Source organism: Mustela lutreola, chromosome 1 (assembly GCF_030435805.1).
Source record: "Mustela lutreola isolate mMusLut2 chromosome 1, mMusLut2.pri, whole genome shotgun sequence".
NCBI classification, from domain to species: Eukaryota; Metazoa; Chordata; class Mammalia; order Carnivora; family Mustelidae; genus Mustela; species Mustela lutreola.
The window spans coordinates 13,183,865-13,203,305 of record NC_081290.1 but is presented as its reverse complement, the minus strand read 5'-3'; the positions used below and the strand labels follow the sequence as shown (position 1 = coordinate 13,203,305).

General features: G+C 36.2%; 1 protein-coding gene across 2 annotated transcripts in view; it reads right to left on the bottom strand.

Annotated features, from left to right (window-relative positions):
- The window catches only part of CENPC (centromere protein C), a 104,996-nt gene that overhangs the window by 9,553 nt on the left and 76,002 nt on the right, over nt 1-19,441 (bottom strand). For both annotated transcript variants that reach the window (XM_059160201.1, XM_059160195.1), the window contains exons 13-16: nt 12,046-12,105; nt 3,434-3,538; nt 2,571-2,699; nt 803-898 (exon numbers count right to left, since the gene is read on the bottom strand). In XM_059160201.1, coding sequence (XP_059016184.1) covers nt 803-898; nt 2,571-2,699; nt 3,434-3,538; nt 12,046-12,105 — 390 coding nt within the window. The remainder of the gene's footprint in view (nt 1-802; nt 899-2,570; nt 2,700-3,433; nt 3,539-12,045; nt 12,106-19,441) is intronic.

The window sequence follows — 19,441 nt, the reverse complement described above, 5'->3', positions numbered from 1 at the left end:
CATTGGGAATGCGATTACTGCCTCTCTGGTTGCACCTATTTGTCCTCTGATTAGGAGAAATTAGTCCTGAGTACTCACTGGTATAGTCAAAACAGCTAAAACATTTAACTATTTCCTATATGTAAATTCCGCCTGTTGGTAGATAGCTAAGTGTTCCCTATTTGCCCTCACCACACTATAGTTCATCTTTTGGAACCAGTCATGGTTTCACAGACAAGGTACTTTTAAGGCCTATTAGACACGACGGTAGGCCTCTAGAACCCCTCTGCTGGCCTTAGGTTAACCATGGCATTTATGGTATGCCGATCAATGTCCCTGCTCGTCATCACTCTAAAGGTCTGATCTCCCAGGTACTATTACTGGCATCCCATGGTGCAGAAAGCTGTCCAAATCCTGTCCACAATCCCTGTCTGGACTCACAGTAAGGGTTTATTCTAGGATCTACCAGCTAAATTGCAACAACTACCCATAAAAAACCCCTGTTCCCATGTGTCATCTTGGTTGCCTCCCCCTGGGCCCTACTGCAGGAGGCAACACTCCTGATGATAGCACCTGAACCCTAGAGGATAAATGCCTTGTGCTATGTGTCCCTAGACATTGTTTGCTATCAGAGCTCCTCCAGAGTAATCCTCAAAGGCTGCTTACTGGAATTAGATACTCTATGGATCTGGGCTCTAAAAGAGCTAGGAAGTAAAAGAGAAAGTAGATAGGTAGTCACCTATAGATAGATAGATAGTCACCAAGCCAGCAATCTGTCCTTACTAATTATTAAATTAAGCATTTTCATTATCCCTAATCTTACCCATGGGAATAATCTCTCTTGTTTCTGGGTCCTTTACCCTTGTTGGCTTCAATGGATCTCCCAGAGGTATACTCAGATTTATCATGAATTTATTCTCTGCAAAAGAAATACCACTGTAATAAAGCTACTTAAAATTCTTCCCAATTAAAAAGAAGTCTGATATTAAATACAGCTATGAATAAGTTGGAAAAAAAAAAAAAGACTGCCACAGGCATAACAATCTCTTCCTATTTTCCTATTTATAAATGACCACTTTGACAAACAAAAATTCAAAAACCACAATGATTTAATACAGAAGCAAACATACTAAACTATTTTCTGCAAACCTGTTATGGATACTCTTGCATCATCAAGAAAATTTAGAATATTCTCTCAGAGAGCGAGAAGTATAAAATACATTTCAGAAAAAAATTCATTAAAAATGTCAACTTTAATCATAATTTGACATGGGAAAAGTTAGCTTCAATGACAGGGTAATTTACTCACGAGGAAGTGTTTTTTTATATTATGCTATTAATGATTTTTTTTTTTAAGTAAAAATCTGTTTATTTTCAGAATTTGGGGGAAATGTGAATTCAAGGGGGGCATCTAGGTGGCTCAGTGGGTTAAAGCCTCTGCATTCGGCTCAGGTCATGATCCCAAAGTCCTGGGATCGAGCCCTGAGTTGGGCTCTCTGCTCAGCAGGGAGCTGGCTTCCACCTCTCTCTCTGCCTGCCTCTCTGCCTGCTTGTGATCTCTGACTGTCAAATAAATAAATAAAATCTTTTTAAAAATTTAAAAAATTAAAAAATAAATAAATTTTTTTAAAAAGTGAATTCAAAACAATAATAAAGAAAACACGATACTCCAAAACCAATAGGATGCAGCAAAAGCAGGTGTTAAGAGTGAAATCTGTTATTAAGAAATAAAGTTCAAAGAAACAACATTACACAAGAACTAGAAAAAGACTTAGCTGAAATTTAGTAGAGGAAGGAAGTAACAAAGAAAAATCAGAAATAAATAAAATAGAGACCAGAAGAAACACTAACATAACATTGAAAGTAATGAGCAGTTTTACCATTTGATTTCTTATTTGGCCCAATGCTTGTCTGTGCAGTAGTGTATTGTTTAATATTTACATACTAAATATTTAATAGTTTACACTATAGATTTTCCAGCTTTGTTTTATTGTTTATCTTTAGTTTTGTACCACTGTGGTTAGAAAATGTTTTGGTATGATTTCAGTCTTCTTAAATTTGCAGTATTTGTTATGTCTCTTTTTATGTGGTTTAACCAGATGATTGATTCTTCTGTGTGTATTTGAAGAAATGTGTATTCTACTTTTCTTGGGTGGAATGTGTTATATGTATTTTTGGAACCATGTATTCTGAAGTATGTTTTGAGTTAAAAATGTTCTTGTTGAAAAAAAAGTAACTCTCACTGAGGGTACTTATTTAAAATAAAGCATATCAGAAGGGAGGTGTGTGGAAGGGTGAAGTAGGTGAAGGGGATAAGAGTATACTTATCATGATGAGTACTGAGTAATGATGTTCAGAATTGTTAAATTACTATACTGTACACCTGAAACTAATAGAACACTGTACGTTAACTACACTGGAATTAAAATTTAAAAACTTAATAAGAAAATAAAGAAAAAAAGGTGAATTCACCCTAAACTATCACGTCTAACATTTTTACAAATAAATTACAGAATTTGTAAAGAGCTACTTCTCAGAGCACTATTATTTAAAATAAAATCTAAAGGTTACTTTCAGGAATAAGCTCATACTTCTTTCCTCATTATCAAGACAGATCCTTTTCCTAGCAACCATTTTATTGACTTTTCCAATGTTTCCTTTTGACTTCCTTTTAGATGATACTGTGTCTGGGGACAGTATTCCACCAATCACAAATCCTCCTGAAAGTTAATGACAAAAAACGTAAATATCATACAAGAGAAAGTAAAAATATTGAACCAAAATTTAAATTACTATAGCATATTTTCTTTCAGACTATCAAAGAATGTATTACTATTATACTTTACAGTTAGTAACTCAAACAACACAAATACCAATTTCACTTATGTTTCTACCACCCTAAATCCAGATGCACTGATGAAACATGATAGAATGATCTCTGTTGCTTGAAATCAAGTCAGTTTGAAAAACAACACAAAAGCCAGCAATGAAATATTTATAATAATGCACATGTGAGTTTAGTTCTTTGACTTAGATATATCCATCACAGAAAGGAAATAATTTTCTGGCCCACTATCTATATTTCTATAGAGAAATATGACGAGCAAATGGGATGAGAATAGTAAAAGGGAATACTAATCTTTGCCACTTACTATTTTCTCATGTTCTGATCTAATGACTTATTTCTTGCAATTAAAAACCTTGTGCAATACTATAGAATAAAAATACTCTCAAGCCACAAACTCACCTCAAATTGCTACCAAAGAGAGAAAAAGATAAGCATTTCCATAGTAATCTGATAGATCTGTACTTGAATCTATTCTGACCTCATTTTTGAAGGATAATGATAAAATGAGGTAATTCATGTACATATGTAAAATAGTGCTTTGCACATAATAAACTGTTATATTCTAATTATTATTTGCCAGATATTAAAATGTAAACTGGAATCTACCTGATGGCCTTCCATGATAATCTATTCGCTCTCCCCGCCAATACTCCAAAGGTTTCAATCGTGTTCTCTTGGTCCTGCGAACATTTGGTGTGTTGGAAGGCAATACTGTAAAAGGTATCACACAAAAAAGGTATGAACATAAATGTTTAATTGGATGGTCTTTGTAGCAGAAAGACTGATATTACCCTGTAGAACACTCATGTTTCTAGACAAAACAAAAAAAATTTCACAATATATTTGTGTTAATAGTTAAAAAAATATCAATGAAAAAATAAGTTGCTAGATTGTCAAAGATTAAAAAACTTGATAACACCCAGGGTGAATGATGTTAGAGAAACTCAAACATACTGTAAGTAGAAATGTAAACTGAATTGAAAGCAACTTAGCCATAACTTGATTTAGAATTTAACTTACATAAAATTAATCTGCAAAAATACTCACAAAAAGAGGGATCGCTAGAGGTGGTCTAAGACAGTAACATAGGGAAGACCGTGAGCTCACAACTTCCATGGACATACTGAACCTCACCTAAATATAGACCAATTTCTTCTGAAGAACTGAAAACTGACTTAAGAACTTCTGCTCAACAAAGGACAGAGGGACCACGGAGAGAAAGGGAAGAGAGGAAAATACAAAGTAGTATCTGAAACTCCACTCCCTCTGATGACCTGCAGAAGGATGTCTCTGAGAGGTACACAGACTCACCTGCCCTGAGGCACAAAACAAACAAACAAACAAACAAAATACCAGTGGTTTAAAAGGTAACTAGACAGTAAGTGAAGAAAAGCCATTTTCTAACCTTAGAGCATCTGTCAAAAAGAGGCACAGCTACTGGAACTCTCTCCAGGTCAACAGGTGCTGGCAAGCACCACTGTTTACATTCCTTAACCGTGATAACGCAGATGGAATCAAAATTCAGGTGCTCCAGCTGGCCTGCTAGGGCTACCATAGCCAGACCCAGGACCCAAGCTCCAACCACCCCTGTAGGGTAGCACCCCATCTGCCTTGCCTCATCACACCAGGGTGACAACAGCCCAAACACACTCCAGGTCTAGCTGGCCACCCAAAACCACCAATACACAGAGTCTACATAGGGGATATTCTTACACAAGTCCATTTCTTCAAGACCAAGAACAGTAACTGTCCAATTTATTCTTAGATACAAATAGAACATTACACAAAATAAGGAGACATATTCATGCTCATGTTCCAAATGAAAGACTAAGATAAAACTCAACAACAACAACAAAAAACCCTAAACAAAACACAAGTAAACAATCCACCTTAGAGTTCAAAGTAATGATCATAAAAATGCTCACCAAACTTGAGAGAAGAATGGATGAACTCAGTGAGAACTTCAATAAAGAGATAAAAAAATATAAAAAAGAACCAGAGCTAAACAATACAAAAGTGAAAGGAAAAACAGACTATAGGAACTGACAGCAAAGTAGAGGATATAGAAGAATGGATCAGTGAGATGGGTAGTAAAAAAGCACCTATGTTGAAAAGCAAAAAGAAAAAAAAAAAACCTTTTTAATGAGGATAGGTCAAGGGAACCCCGGGACAACATCAAGTGTAATAACAGTAGTACCAACAGGGGTTGAAGAAGAAGAAGAAGAAGAAAACAGAGACAGAAGGGCAGAAAAATTAACTGAAGAAGTAATAACTGAAAACTTCCTTAATTTGGGAAAGGAAAGAGACATCCAAGTTCAGGAAGAACAGAGAGCAAGGAGGTTCCAATGAGGTCCACACCAACACACATGATAATTAAAATATCAAAAGTTAAGATAAAGCAGAAATCTTTTTAAAAAGCAGCAAGAGAAAAGCAGACAGTTATGTACAAGGGAAAACCCATAAAGATATCAACTGATTTGGGGCTCCTGGGTGGCTCAGTGGGTTAAGCCTCTGCCTGCTGCTCAGGTCATAATCTCAGGATTCTGGGATCTAGCCCCGCATGGGGCTCTCTGCTCAGAAGGGAGCCTGCTTCCCCCACCCCCCTCTGCCTGCTTCTCTGTCTACTTATGATCTGTCAAATAAATAAATAAAATCTTAGAAATAAATAAAGACTACAAGAGACAAAAGGGAATTACATAATTATGCAGGATCAATCCAACAAGAGGATTTAACAGTTGTAAGTATATATGAACACAGGAACACTTAAATATATAAAGTAAATACTAACAGACACAAAGGGATAAACTGACAGTAGTACAACAGCAGTAGACTTCAGGGGTGCCTGGCTGGCTCACTGAGTTAAGCATCTGTCTTTGGCTTAGATCATGATCACAGAGTCCTTGGATCAAACCCCATGTCAGGCTCCCTACTCAGTGAGGAGTCTGCTTCTCCCTTTCCCTCTGCCCCTTCCCCTACCTGTGTGTGTGCTCTCTAATATAAAGAAATCTTAAAAAAAAAAAAAAGAATTGTCTTCACAGATGACATGATACTCTATGTGGAAAATGCAAAAGATTCCACCACAAAATTGCCAGAATTCATATAGGAATTCAGGAAAGTGGTATGATATAATATCAATGCACAGAAATCAGTTGCATTTCTATACACTAACAATGAGACGGAAGAAGGAGAAATTAAAGAGTTGATCCTATTTACAATTGCACCAAAAACCATTAGACACCTAGGAATAAATCTAACCAAAGCAGCAAAGGATCTGTACTCCGAAAACTATAGAACACTCATGAAACAAATCGAGGAAGACATAAAGTAATGGAAAAACATTCCATACTCATGGATCGGAACAACAAATATTGTGAAAATGTCTATGCTATCTAGAGCAATGAACAACAAATATTGTGAAAATGTCTATGCTACCTAGAGCAATCTACACATTCAATGCAATCCCTATTAATATACCATCAACTTTTATCACAGAACTGGAACAAATAATTCTCAAATTTGTATGGAACTACAAAAGACCCCAAACAGCCAATGGAATCTTGAAAAAGAAAACCAAAGCTAGCAGCAACACAATTTCAGACTTCAAGCTGGCTTCAGAATCATCAAGACAGCATGGTACGGGCACAAAAAAGACATAGATCAATAGAAAAGAAGAAAGAACTTGGAAATGAACCCTCAACTCAACAATCAACTAATCTTCGACAAAGCAGTAAAGAATATCTAATGGAAAAAAAGACAGTCTCTTCAACAAATGGTGTTGAGAAAATTGGACAGCCACAGGCAGAAGTCTAAAACTGGACTATTCTCTTATACCATACACAAAAACAAGCTTTTCAAAATGGATGAAAGACCAACATGTGAGATAGGAATCCAATAAAATCCTAGAGGAGAACATAGCCAACAGCAACCTCTTTGACCTCAGCTACATCAACTTCTTGCTAGACACATCTCTGAAGGCAAGGGAACCAAAGGTAAAAACAAACTACTGGGCCTTCATCAAGATAAAAAGCTTTTGCACAGCAAAGGAACAGTTAACAAAACCAAAAGACAACCAACAGATTGGGAGAAGATATTTGCAAATGACATATCAGATAAAGGGCTAATATCTAAAATCTATAAAGAACTTACCAAACTCAATACCTAAAGAACAAATAATCCAGTCAAGAAATGGGCAGAAGACATGAACAGACACTTCTCCAAAGAAGGCATCCATACAGCCAACAGACACATGAAAAAATGCTCAACATCACTCAGCATCAGGGAAATACAAATCAAAACTACAATGAAATACCACCTCACACCAGTCAGAATGGCTAAAATTAGTAAGTCAGGAAATGACATGTTGGCAAGGATGTGGGGAAAAGGGAACTCTCTTACACTGCTGGGAATGTAAGATGCTGCAGCCACTCTGGAAAACAGGATAGAGGCTCCTCAAAAAGTTAAAACTAAGAGCTACTTTACAACCCAGCAATTATACTATTAGGTATTCACCCAAAGGACACAAACATAGTGATCTGAAGGGCACAGGCACACCAATGTTTATAGAAGCAATGTCCGTAATAGCCAAACTATGGAAAGAGCCTAAATGTCCATGAACAGAGGAATGGATAAAGAAAATGTGGTAGGTATATACAATGGAATATTACTCAGCCAGCAAAAAACCCGAAATCTTGCCTCTTGCAACAACGTAGATGGAACTAAAGGACATTACACTAAGCAAAATAAGTTAATCAGAAAAAGACAACTATATGATTTTACTCATGTGTGGAATTTAAGAAACAAAACAGGATTCATAGGAGAAAGGAGGGGAAAATAAAACAAGACAAAATCAGAGAGACAGATAAACCATAGGAGACTCTTAATCACAGGAAACAAACGAGGGTTGCTGGGGTAGTGGGCGATAGGGAAACGGGTGATGGGCATTAAGGACGGTGATGGAATAAACACTGGGTATTATACAAAACTGAGGAATCACTGACCTCTACCTTTGAAACCAATAATACATTATATGTTAAGTGAATTTAAATAAAAAAATATTTTAAAAAGACTAATGAATCACTGAACTCTACCTCTGAAACTAATAAAACACTATATATTGATACAATTAAATTTTAAAAATAAAGAAAAACAAACATTTTTTTTAAAAAGCAACAGCAGGAAAAAAAAAAGGCAGTATTAATAAACTGAAATTCTCATAATCATTACAACTTTGGCTGTTAAAATTTACCTTAACCATCTAGCCAATTTTCTGTTGGAAGTATTTTGGAGTCAAACTTACATACTAACTTTATTATGAACTAATTTTGAAACATCCCAGATGTTACAGCCACTCAACCTCTCTTATGTAAACTGTAGCTTCCTCCATCTGCCTAATAATATAAATAACAGATAAATAACAGAACCTACCTTATGGAGTTTTGTGAGATGGAGTTTTATACCATTTGTTTAATGGTATAAAATGCCTGACATATAGCAATTCATTGAACATTAGCTATTACTGTTTTTTTTAACTTTATTTACTTACTTACTTATTTAAGTAGTCTCTACACCCAACATGGGGCTCAAACTCATGACCCCAAAAGCAAGAGTCACATGTTCTTCTGACTGAACTAGCCAGGCATTCTGCTATTACCGTTTTTTTAAAAAATGGGTAAAGCTGTATTTGTAAGAACATTCATGGTAGTACTATTTATATTTAGAAAACAAAAACCAAACTGAACACCATCTAAATGCTCCACAACAGAAAACTTATAAATCAGGAGAATTATATATGCATGTGTTTGTGTGTATACACATAAATCCACTAATTTTATCTGAACAATGCAACTAAGCTGACTTTGTTGGGTATATAATCAAATTCCTATGCTTTTACCTACTTTGCTTGCTAGAAGTTTCCAATGAATTGAAAGAAGTTTATTAGAATCTCCCAGTCTAACTATAATGTTTAAGTAAAAATTTGAGTTTTTTAAAAACTTTTTTCTTTATATATTTTATTTGATAAGTTGTTTGGTGCGTAAGCATTTGATTTTTCTACCTTCTTCATTAATTTTGTATCATTATCTGTCCTTCTTTATTCTGTTTTTCAAATCTGAGAGTCCCTACCTTTTTAGAAGAATTCAATCCATTATTTAGTGTTAACAAGTACCATGTTTCTTTTTATTCCTTCCATGTTACTATTTATATTTAACTAGTTATTTTGCATTGATGCTTCTTTCTCATTTTTATTGATTTGAGCAAATGACCATATCTTTTTACTCCCCTCCCTTAGTCATTTTAAAGTTTTACTGTGCTTTTTTCCCTCTAATATTGATCACTTTCCCATTCTTGGCACTCAAAAATCAAATTCTCATTTCTCCATGATTAAAAACTATAACCCTTACCAACATACACGATCTTCTCTTTTTCTCATTCAGTAAAATAAAACATTTTGACTACTTTTACTACTGCTGTTCTGCTCCTATTCTCTTCCTTACCACATTAAGTTTTATTTTTGTTTTTTTTTTAAGATTTTATTTATTTATTTCACAGAGAGAGGTCACAAGTAGGCTGAGAGGCAGGCAGAGAGAGAGGGGGAAGCAGGCACCCCACTCAGCAGAGAGCCCGATGTGGGGCTCGATCCCAGGACCCCGGGACCATGACTTGAGCCGAAAGCAGAGGCTTCAACCACTGAGCCACCCAGGTGCCCCCCCACATTAAGTTTTAATTAAAGATAGTATGGATTTCAAAGTATTATTATAAATGTCATTATTTAACACTAATAAATCCCCATTCACATTAACATTAGGTAGTAGTCACACCCTAAGGTACCAGCAATGAATGATTCAACATCCTTGTGTAATAATCCCCTCCCCTAAGATGTATGTGGGAACTGTGACTTTCTTCTCATCTGCAGAATATGGCAATAGTGACAGGGAATCACTCTGATTTGTTATGATTATATATGTGACAAATATATGATATCATACATATAAGACACCATTGAGCAGAAGCAAAAATTCTGCCTTGCTGACTCTGAAGATCCAAGGGGCCATACTATGAAGGGGCCTATGGAAAAGGTCAAGTGGCAAGAACTGCAGGCAGCCTTTAGAAGTTGAAAGTAATGGCCCATGGCTGACAGCCTGCAAAAAAAAAACAGGTAACCTCAGCCCCAGTTTCAAGGAACTGAAATCTAAAAGCCACATGAGCTTGAACAGGACCTCAAACCTCAGATGAACTGAAATCTAACAGCCACATGAGCTTGGAACAGGATCTCAAACCTCAGATGAGACCACAACCCAGGCTGACACTTTTGACTGCAACCTGACTCCTAAACAGAGGACCCAGCTAATATGCATCTGGGCTTCTGACCAAAAGAAAATACAGATAATAAATGTGTGTTGTCTAAGCCGCTAAATTGTGGTAATTTAGTACATAGCAACAGAAAACAAATACACATTACTTAAATTTAAGCACATATATTACAAGAATTACTCCTCACCACTATTTCCTTTCTTTGGAGTCAGTTTTGATTTATATACTTAGTTAAAATACACGAGTATTTTATCAGAGGATTTAGAGTCAACTCAATCTTTGTATTATCTGCAAAGTAAATTCACTTATCAGAAAGGAAAATATCTTGGCTAGGTGTAAGATTACTAGATTGTAATATATTTCTTAAAATGGGCTATAGATGTTATTTTATTCTTGTAATATATTTCTTAAAATAGGCTATAGATGTTATTTTATTCTTCCAATGTTATACAGATCAACAGTACTCATCATTTTTTCTCCCTTATATATATATTTTTCTGTCTAGAAGCTTCCTATAGTCTTGAAATTTAGAAATTTTATTCATTGATGTCTAGAAGTGTATCTATTTCAATAATTTTGACTGGCATTTGGCAAACTCATTCAAATTGCAGATTTAAGCCATCTTTAATTTAGGTAAGTTTTCTTTAACATACTTCTTTTAACTTTTTTCCTTCCTCCACCTGTTTCTCTTTTCTGGAAATCCTATTGTTTACAAGTTTTCTCAACTATCTCCATATTATTTCCACCTTTTTTCCTCATGTTTTCCATCTTTTCGTATTTTGTCTCTGATAAATTTCTTCCATGTCAACACCAGTTACTAATTCAGTTCTCAGCAACAGTGACTACCCTTTAGTTTCACTTCATCTACTGACTTTTTTTTTTAAAGATTTTATTTATTTAACAGACAGAGATCACAAGTAGGCAGAGAGGCAGGCAGAGAGAGAGGGAAGCAGGATCCCCGCTGAGCAGAGAGCCCGATGTGAGGCTCGATCCCAGGACCCCGGGACCATGACGTGAGCCGAAAGCAGAGGCTTTAACCCACTGAGCCACCCAGGCGCCCCCATCTAATGACTTTTTAAATTTAAAAAAATTGAGTTTTTCAGTCCCAGAAAGTTTTCTATGCTATAATGGAATCTCTGAAAATCCTCATTATTTCTTTTATTGTTGAAACTGTTATGCATCTACTAACAAAAATTCTAGCTCACCAGCAGTTGTCTACTTTCTTATGCATGATACTAGATTTTCCTCTCTCTAGTTGCTAAAGCCCTTGCTCAGAAACATTTTTATCTCTGTTTACCTACTCCTGACTAGTTATCATTCCAATTTTCAAGAAAGTATTAAACACTAAGAGGTAAAACAGTCTTCACATGGGCCCACAAAATATTGACAAAATGTGAGTTTTTGGTTGAAGCAATTTGAAGAAGCTTCAGTTCTAGTGGTTTCCTTAGATACAAGTGCAAGAGGTCTCATGAGTCCTCACTGGCAAATATACTATTGGGAACTGAAGAATTTTAATCCTCCATGGCCTCTCCATGAGTTCCCCAGCTCCCACCTTTGCCTACCTATGCCAGCTACTGCTTTGTTTGCAAATGAGGTGGATAAAAATGGGAGTTGTCAAATGTCATCTACCTAGCAGTTATTATTTACAGAATTCTCCACCCTAACTTCTTAGCCTAGGCAAAATCATGTTCCTTAATATGGGGCAAAGAGTGAGAGGGACACAAGATTTAATAAAGATCATCATTGGCCTATGATGACTTATTGTGAAATTCATAAAAACTAAACAAATAGTTTCAATTTATCTGCCAGTTAATCCAAATACTTCCTTTCTCTGTGTGAGAAGAATTAAGACCCATTTAGTAACAGAGGTTTTATAATATGAAGATATTAAAAGACAGAAATAATCTTACCTAACTTGTGATGTATTTTATCCTGTGGTATCACTGTAGATATTTTTACTCTTGAGTCACCTGCAAAATGCAAATGATAATCTCGTGAGCAAAGGCTGCTAATTCCATGTTGAATTCAACTGTGTTAGTTGTAAATTTCAATATAAGTATTTTCATTAAATTTAACTTGACAATCATGGTATTACTTCTTTTACTTTTTACTGCTGAGGAATAAAGACTAATGAAAAACAGTGTGACATTTCTTTAGATTTTGCTATAATGTATATCTAAAGAGCCTAATAATTAAACATAACAAAAAATAAGTTTTCTAGACTTGAGGTAAAATAAGCAACTTAGTACATTAAAATGTAGGGTGTAATAAAGAACGATCAAATGCTAATAATGTAATATATGATCTTTCAAGCTCTAAAATAGTACAAGTATACTAAATTTAGCAGTGTGCCAATTAGGCCAGAATTTTCAACTTTAGTATTGAAATAGCATCTAAACATAGCTGCCATTAATTCTTTCTCTTCCTATGCACAAATGTCATTCCTTATCAAGAAGCAGTCTAATTCCCTTTTCTCTGAATTCCCTAATTCCCTGAATCTCTGCTGATCTTAACGACCTGTTTGACCAACAGAACACAGCAGAAATGATATTCTGGGACCTCAAAGGTAAGTCCTAAGAAGATATTCAAGTTCCACCTGGGTCTCTTAGAACTTCACTTTGGAGAAAGACACCTTATGTGAAGTCTGACCACCCCAACACTGCCATACTGTGAGGAAACCCAAGCTAAGCACATGGAAAGAACATGCGGAGAAAAAAGATACATGTGGCCAGCCCTCAACTGTTCCAGCCACACCAGTTAAGTGCTAAGTATTTTTGTTGTTGTTGTTAAAGACTTTTTTTTTTGAAGATTTTATTTATTTATTTGACAGATGGAGATCACAAGCAGGCAGAGAAGCAGGCAGAGAGAGAGGAGGAAGCAGGCTCCCCACAGAGCAGAGAGCCCAATGCAAGGCATGATCCCAGGACCCTGGGATCATGACCCGAGCCAAAGGCAGAGGCCTCAACCCACTGAGCCACCCAGGCGCCCCTAAGTGCTAAATATCTAAGTGAAAAAAGTCACCCTGGACTTCCAACCCAGTTGAGCTTTCAAAGGACTCCAGGCCCAGCAGCTTGCATTTTAAGCATGAATTCATGAGAAAGCCCAAGTTCAAGAACTGCCCAACTAAGCCAAGTCAACCCAAGAACACTGAGAGATAAAAATCAATTGTTGTACTAAGCTACTAAGTTGTGTGTGTTTGTTATGGAGCAACATGTAACTAGGACACTTAATGTCTATGAATGACCTAAAACTTTTGATACAATTTTATATGTAATATGCATTTCCTGAAAAATAAGTCTAAGCTTTCATTATATTCTCAAATGAGTCCACGATACAAAAAGACTGTTTAAAATGACTGAACTGGGGCACCTGGGTGGCGGCAATCATTTAAGCATCTGACTCTTGATTTTAGCTCAGATCATGATCTCTGGGTTATGAAATCGAACGCCAAGTTGGGTACCATGCTGAGCATGGAACCAGCTTTAGATTTTCTCTCTCCCTCTCCCTTTGCCCTTCCCCTTCCCACTCACACATGCATGTACACTCACTCTAAAAAAAAAAAAAGTTAAAATTAAATGACTGAATTAGTTACCTTATAAACTTGCGGGCTAAAATCATAAAAATCTAATGATCTAGTGATCATAAAATCTAATTTCCCTGTCCAGCACTGGCAAATCTATAGAGATCTATAGAAAATAAAAGTAGATTAGTGGATGCCACAGGCTTAAAAGGTAGGGAGAGGTGAGGGAATGAAAGGTGCCTGCTAGAGATAGAGAATACGGGGTTTCTTCTGGGGATGATAAAATGTTCTAAAATTTACTGTGGTGATGGTTACATTCCATTGAATTATATCCCATAAATGGGTAAATTTTATGGTATGTTGACTATCTCAATATACATCTTAATAAAGCTGTTACAAAAAAAAAAAAATCTAATTTTCAGCAATCCCCACTGGAAAAAATAGAAGCTAGTCACTGAAAATTCTTAAAATAGCAGTGAGCTGAGGGAAGCAGGTGATGGGATCAAAGAAGGAATGAAGCAAATAAGTAAATATACTGAGGACGTCCACTGACAGAGCCTGAAAGTAATGATATTCCAGTAACAGCGAGCATACCAAGTACCTAGATCTGAGTTTCTAAATGTCATTCTCCACTAAAAAGAACCAGTTTCCCAAGGAGAAATAAGCGATTCCAGAGCTGAGACAAGGGAAGTAGGCCAGAACATCTTAAGCCAAAAAAAAAAAAAAAAAAAGAAGAAGAAGAGTATTTGAAAAATGACAGAAACATAATCAAAGGACAAAAGGACCAGTTTGAAAGGATGCCTACCGACCAAATCGGACACAATTTGAGTATCAGAATAAATGAAAGAGATTACAACCATCAAATAAAATAGGAATCCAATAGCAGCCCATAATTACATAGATAAACAAATCAAGAGAAGTGGTAAGAAAAACTATTTCTTACAGAATGCCACTAATTAAAAGACAGGAATTGGGAAAATAGAACAGCACAATTTGGAATCATCCTTAGTGGCTGATGATTTGAGTGGGGGTCTTGGATAGATGCTAAGATTGGTGTGAAGGTTTGAAAAGAAACATGTTAGATAATAGCATCAGAATATCACACTGCAAAATACTTACCAATTATAAAAGAGAACAACCATATCTTTAGAGTAGAGATAATAACTTGAACAGGTGATCAAGATTAACATCACCAGCAGGAGATGGACAAACACTGTGTCTCCTAATGTGATGCACAAAGAACATAGCATCATTTCTGTACTACTTCTGTCACCTGTGCATGGCTGGCATCTGATCATGAGGAAACATCAAAAAGACTCAGGTAGAACGTCATTCTAAAGAATAAAAAGTTGCACTCTCTCAAAAAATGTAAAGCTCAGGAAAGTTAGAAAGTGCCTGTTGAACTGTTCCTTGCTGAAGGAAACTTAACGGACATGAGAGCTAAATGCAATCTATGATCCTGAATTGGATCCTGAACCAGAACACTAATGGAACTGCTGGTGAAATCTGCAGGAATCAATGAAGGAATACTAGTGTTAATATTAATGTTGATTTCCTGACGTGGATGGTTATAATGTGATTATGTTCTTGTCTTACATCGTATCTGCATACATTTATACACAGTACTATGTCTGCAACTTCTTTTCAAATAGTACAGAAAAGGCTAATAATAATGCCAAAGCAATCTTGAGAAAGAACAAAACTGGAGATATCACAATACCAGACCAAGATATACTACAAAGCTGTAGTATATCAAAACAGTATGATACCAACACAAAAAGAGACACATAGATCAACAGAATAAAAGTGAGAACCCAGCTATAAATTCATGCTTATATAATCAATTAATCTATGACAAAGGAGGCAAGAATATACAACAGGAAAAAGACAGCATATTCAACCAATGATGTTGGAAAAAATGGAGAGCTACATGTAAAAAAAAAAAAATGTAACAGGACCACACTTTCTTACACTTTACACAAAAATAAACTCAAAATGGATTACCTAACTGAAAGTAAGACCTGAAACCATAAAACTCCTAGGAGAAAAGAGAGGCAGTAATCTCACTGACATTGTCTATAGCAACGTTTTTCTAGATATGTCTCCTCAGGCAAGGGAAACAAAAGCAAAAATAAACTATTAGGACTACATCAAAATAAAAAACTTTTGCATAGCAAAGAAAACCAAAAACAAAATGAAAAGGCAACCTACTGAATGGGAGAAAATTATTTTCAAATTATATATATATATATATATGTGTATATATATATATATATATATTTTTTTTTTAAGATTTTATTTATTTATTTGACAGAGAGAGAGATCTCAAGTAGGCAGAGAGGCAGGCAGAGAGAGAGGGGAAGCAGGTTCCCTGCTGAGCAGAGAGCCCGATGCGGGGCTCGATCCCAGGACCCCAGGATCATGACCTGAGCCAAAGGCAGAGGCTTAACCCACTGAGTCACCCAGGCACCCACAAATGATATATTCAATAATGGGTTAATATTCAAAATACGTAAAAAACTCAACGCAACACCAAAAAATCAAATAATCTGATTTAACAATGAGCAGAGGACCTGAATAGACATTTTTCCCAGAAATGACATCCAGATGGGTGAAGCTCAACATCACTCATCATCAGGGAAATGCAAATCAAAACCACAATGATCTACCACCTCATATCTGGCAGAATGGCTAGAATCAAAAAGGTAAGAAACATGCTGGCGATGATGTGAAGAAAAATGAAACTTCATGCATGTTGGTATGCTGTGGAAAACAGCATGGAAGTTACTCAAAAAATTAAAAATAGAATTATCATATGATCCAGTAATTCTTTTTTTTTTTTTAAACAGGGAGTAGCACATTTTTTTTTCAAAGATTTTATTTATTTATTTGACAGAGAGAAATCACAAGTAGATGGAGAGTCAGGCAGAGAGAGAGAGAGGGAAGCAGGCTCCCTGCCGAGCAGAGAGCCCGATGTGGGACTCGATCCCAGGACCCTGAGATCATGACCTGAGCCAAAGGCAGCAGCTTAACCCACTGAGCCACCTAGGCGCCCCTGATCCAGTAATTCTACTACTCAATGTTTACCCAAAGAAAACAAAAAAAACCACTAATTTAAAAAGGTATATTGCACCCTTGTATTTACTGCAGCACTATTTGTAATAGTCAAGATATAGAAACAACTCAAGTGTCCATCCATAGATGAATGGATAAAAATGATGTGGTATGTATACACACCACACATACACAGTGGAATAATACTTAGGCATAAAAACTGACATCTTGCCATTTGCAACTACACGGATAGAGAATATAATGCTAAGTGAAACAAGTCAGTCACAGAAAGACAAATACTGTATGATCTCACTCATAAGTTATTTTTTTTTTTAAGACTGTATTTATTGATTTAAGAGAAAGAGGGAGACCACGAGAGAGAGAAAGAGCACAAGCAGCGGGGAGAGGCAGAGGGAGAGGGAGAAGCAGGCTCCCCACTGAGCAGAGAGCCCGAGGTGGGACTCGATGCCAGGACTCTGGGATCATGACCTTGAGCCGAAGGCAGACACTTTACCAACTGAGCCACCCAGACACCCCACTCAAATGTGGAATTTAAGAAACAAAACAAATGAACAAAGAAAACAATAAACAAACAAACAAAAAAACAGACTCTTAAATACAGAGCACATACTGGCAGTTGCCAGAGGAAAGGTGGGTGAGGGATGAGTGACAGAGATAAAGGAGTTTAAGACTATACTTATAATGAACACTAAATAAAGTATAAAAACGCTAAATCATTATACTTTATACCTAAAACTAATGTAACACTGTATGTTAATCATACTTCAATAAAAAACACATTTTTTAAGGGGCACGTAGGTGGCTCAGTCAGTTGAGTTGTCTGTCTTTTGATCTCAGCTCAGGTCTTGACCTTGGGGTGTTGAGTTCAGGCCCCATTTTGGGCTCCATGTTGGGTGTGGAGCCTACATAAAAAAAAAATTTTTTTAAAGGCTAATGACAAGAAATGTGTATGAACATATATGTAGTGGAGGCACAGAGAGAGATGGAACAAATGTTGTAAAATACTGACAACTGTGGAATCTGGGTGAAGCAGATATGGGAATTCAGAATGTTTAAAATTAATAATTTCTAAAAGTTAGTATTTTAATAAATTTAGTAATTTCCAAAAAATTATTTTAAAAAAACAGCAATGAAGAGATAACTCCTGCATTTCAAACATTAAAGAATTCTAGTAAGCATGGAGATAGAAGAAAACAGGTTCCCTACAAAGAAAACAAGAAATAGGTCTGCCTTTAAATTTCTACTCCTAAGCATTAGCTATTTCGAGACAAAAGGTCAATAGCCAGCTAGTTTAAAGGAAAAAGGATTATGACTCAAAGATTATTTTTACTATTCAACTAGTTGTACAAAAAAAAAAAAAATTTCCTGAGTTCTTGCTGTTATATGTGAGAATGTCTACCAACTTACAAGGAAGTAACAAGGCTATCTGTTCTGACAATAAGCATAAATGTGTTAAACATTTATTAAAGGAAAAAATACTGACAGAAAGTTAAAAATAAAAATTCAATCATGTACTGCTTTTTTTTTTTTTAAGATTTTATTTATTTATTTGAGAGAGAGAGAGAGATCACAAGTAGGCAGAGAGGCAGGCAGAGAAAGAGGGGAAAGCAGGCTCCCCGCTGAGCAGAGAGCCCGATGCAGGGCTTGATCCCAGGACCCCGAGATCATGACCTGAGCCGAAGGCAGAGGCTTAACCCACTGAGCCACCCAGGTGCCCCTCATGTACTGTTTCTAAACCACTTTGTTTTAGGTCTGTAAGAAAGGTTAAGTAAAAAGATAAATAAAAATATAAAAAGGAACAATGAGCCAAAAGAAACTAGGGTCATAATATTAATATTAGACAAAACAGACTACAAGGTAAAAGCACTGTAAAAAGATCAAGAAGATAAATTTGGGGGCACCTGGGTGGCTCAGCGGGTTAAGCCTCTGCCTTCAGCTCGGGTTATGATCCTGGGGTCCTGGGATGAAGCCCCAAATCCAGCTCTCTGCTCAAGCAGGGAGCTTGCTTCCCTCTCTCTCTACCTGCCTCCTTCCTACTTGTGATCCCTCTCTTTCTCTGTGAAATAAATAAATAACATCTTTAAAAAAAAAAAAAAAAAAAGAAGATGAATTTGACCAAAGCAGGTACATTCCATATAAAGGTTTACATGCTTACTAACAGCACTGAAATGTACAGAGCAAACACTGCAGAAAATATAAGGAGAAAAAAGCAGACTATTGTAGTGGAAACACTTTACTTCAACTCTGGCAGTCTTCAGCAGGTTTCACAAATCACAAGCAAGGATATAAAGGATCAAATTAATATCTAATGTAATATGTTCAATTCTAATATCCTGTTCTTTTCCCCCAAATCTGCTCCTTCCCTAACAGTTTTCAAATCAAGTAATGACAACATAATTCTTTTAGGTGCTCAAGCCTACAGCCTTCAAGTTATCCCTGATATCTCTTTCTTACATCCCACATCCCATCCATCAGGAAATGCTATTGATTTTATCTTCAAATCTATTCAAAATCCTACTACTGTTGTCCACCTTCCACTGCTACCACCCTAGTCTAAGCAAACTCTCAGGGGGATTACTAATGTCTCACCAACCAGTCTCCCTGCCTCCAACTTTAATGCCAGCCCCCTAAAACTCACCAACCTTCCCTAACACAGCAGCCAGTCATTCTGTTTATAGGTCCATCATGTCTCTCCTCTGTTCAAAACCCTC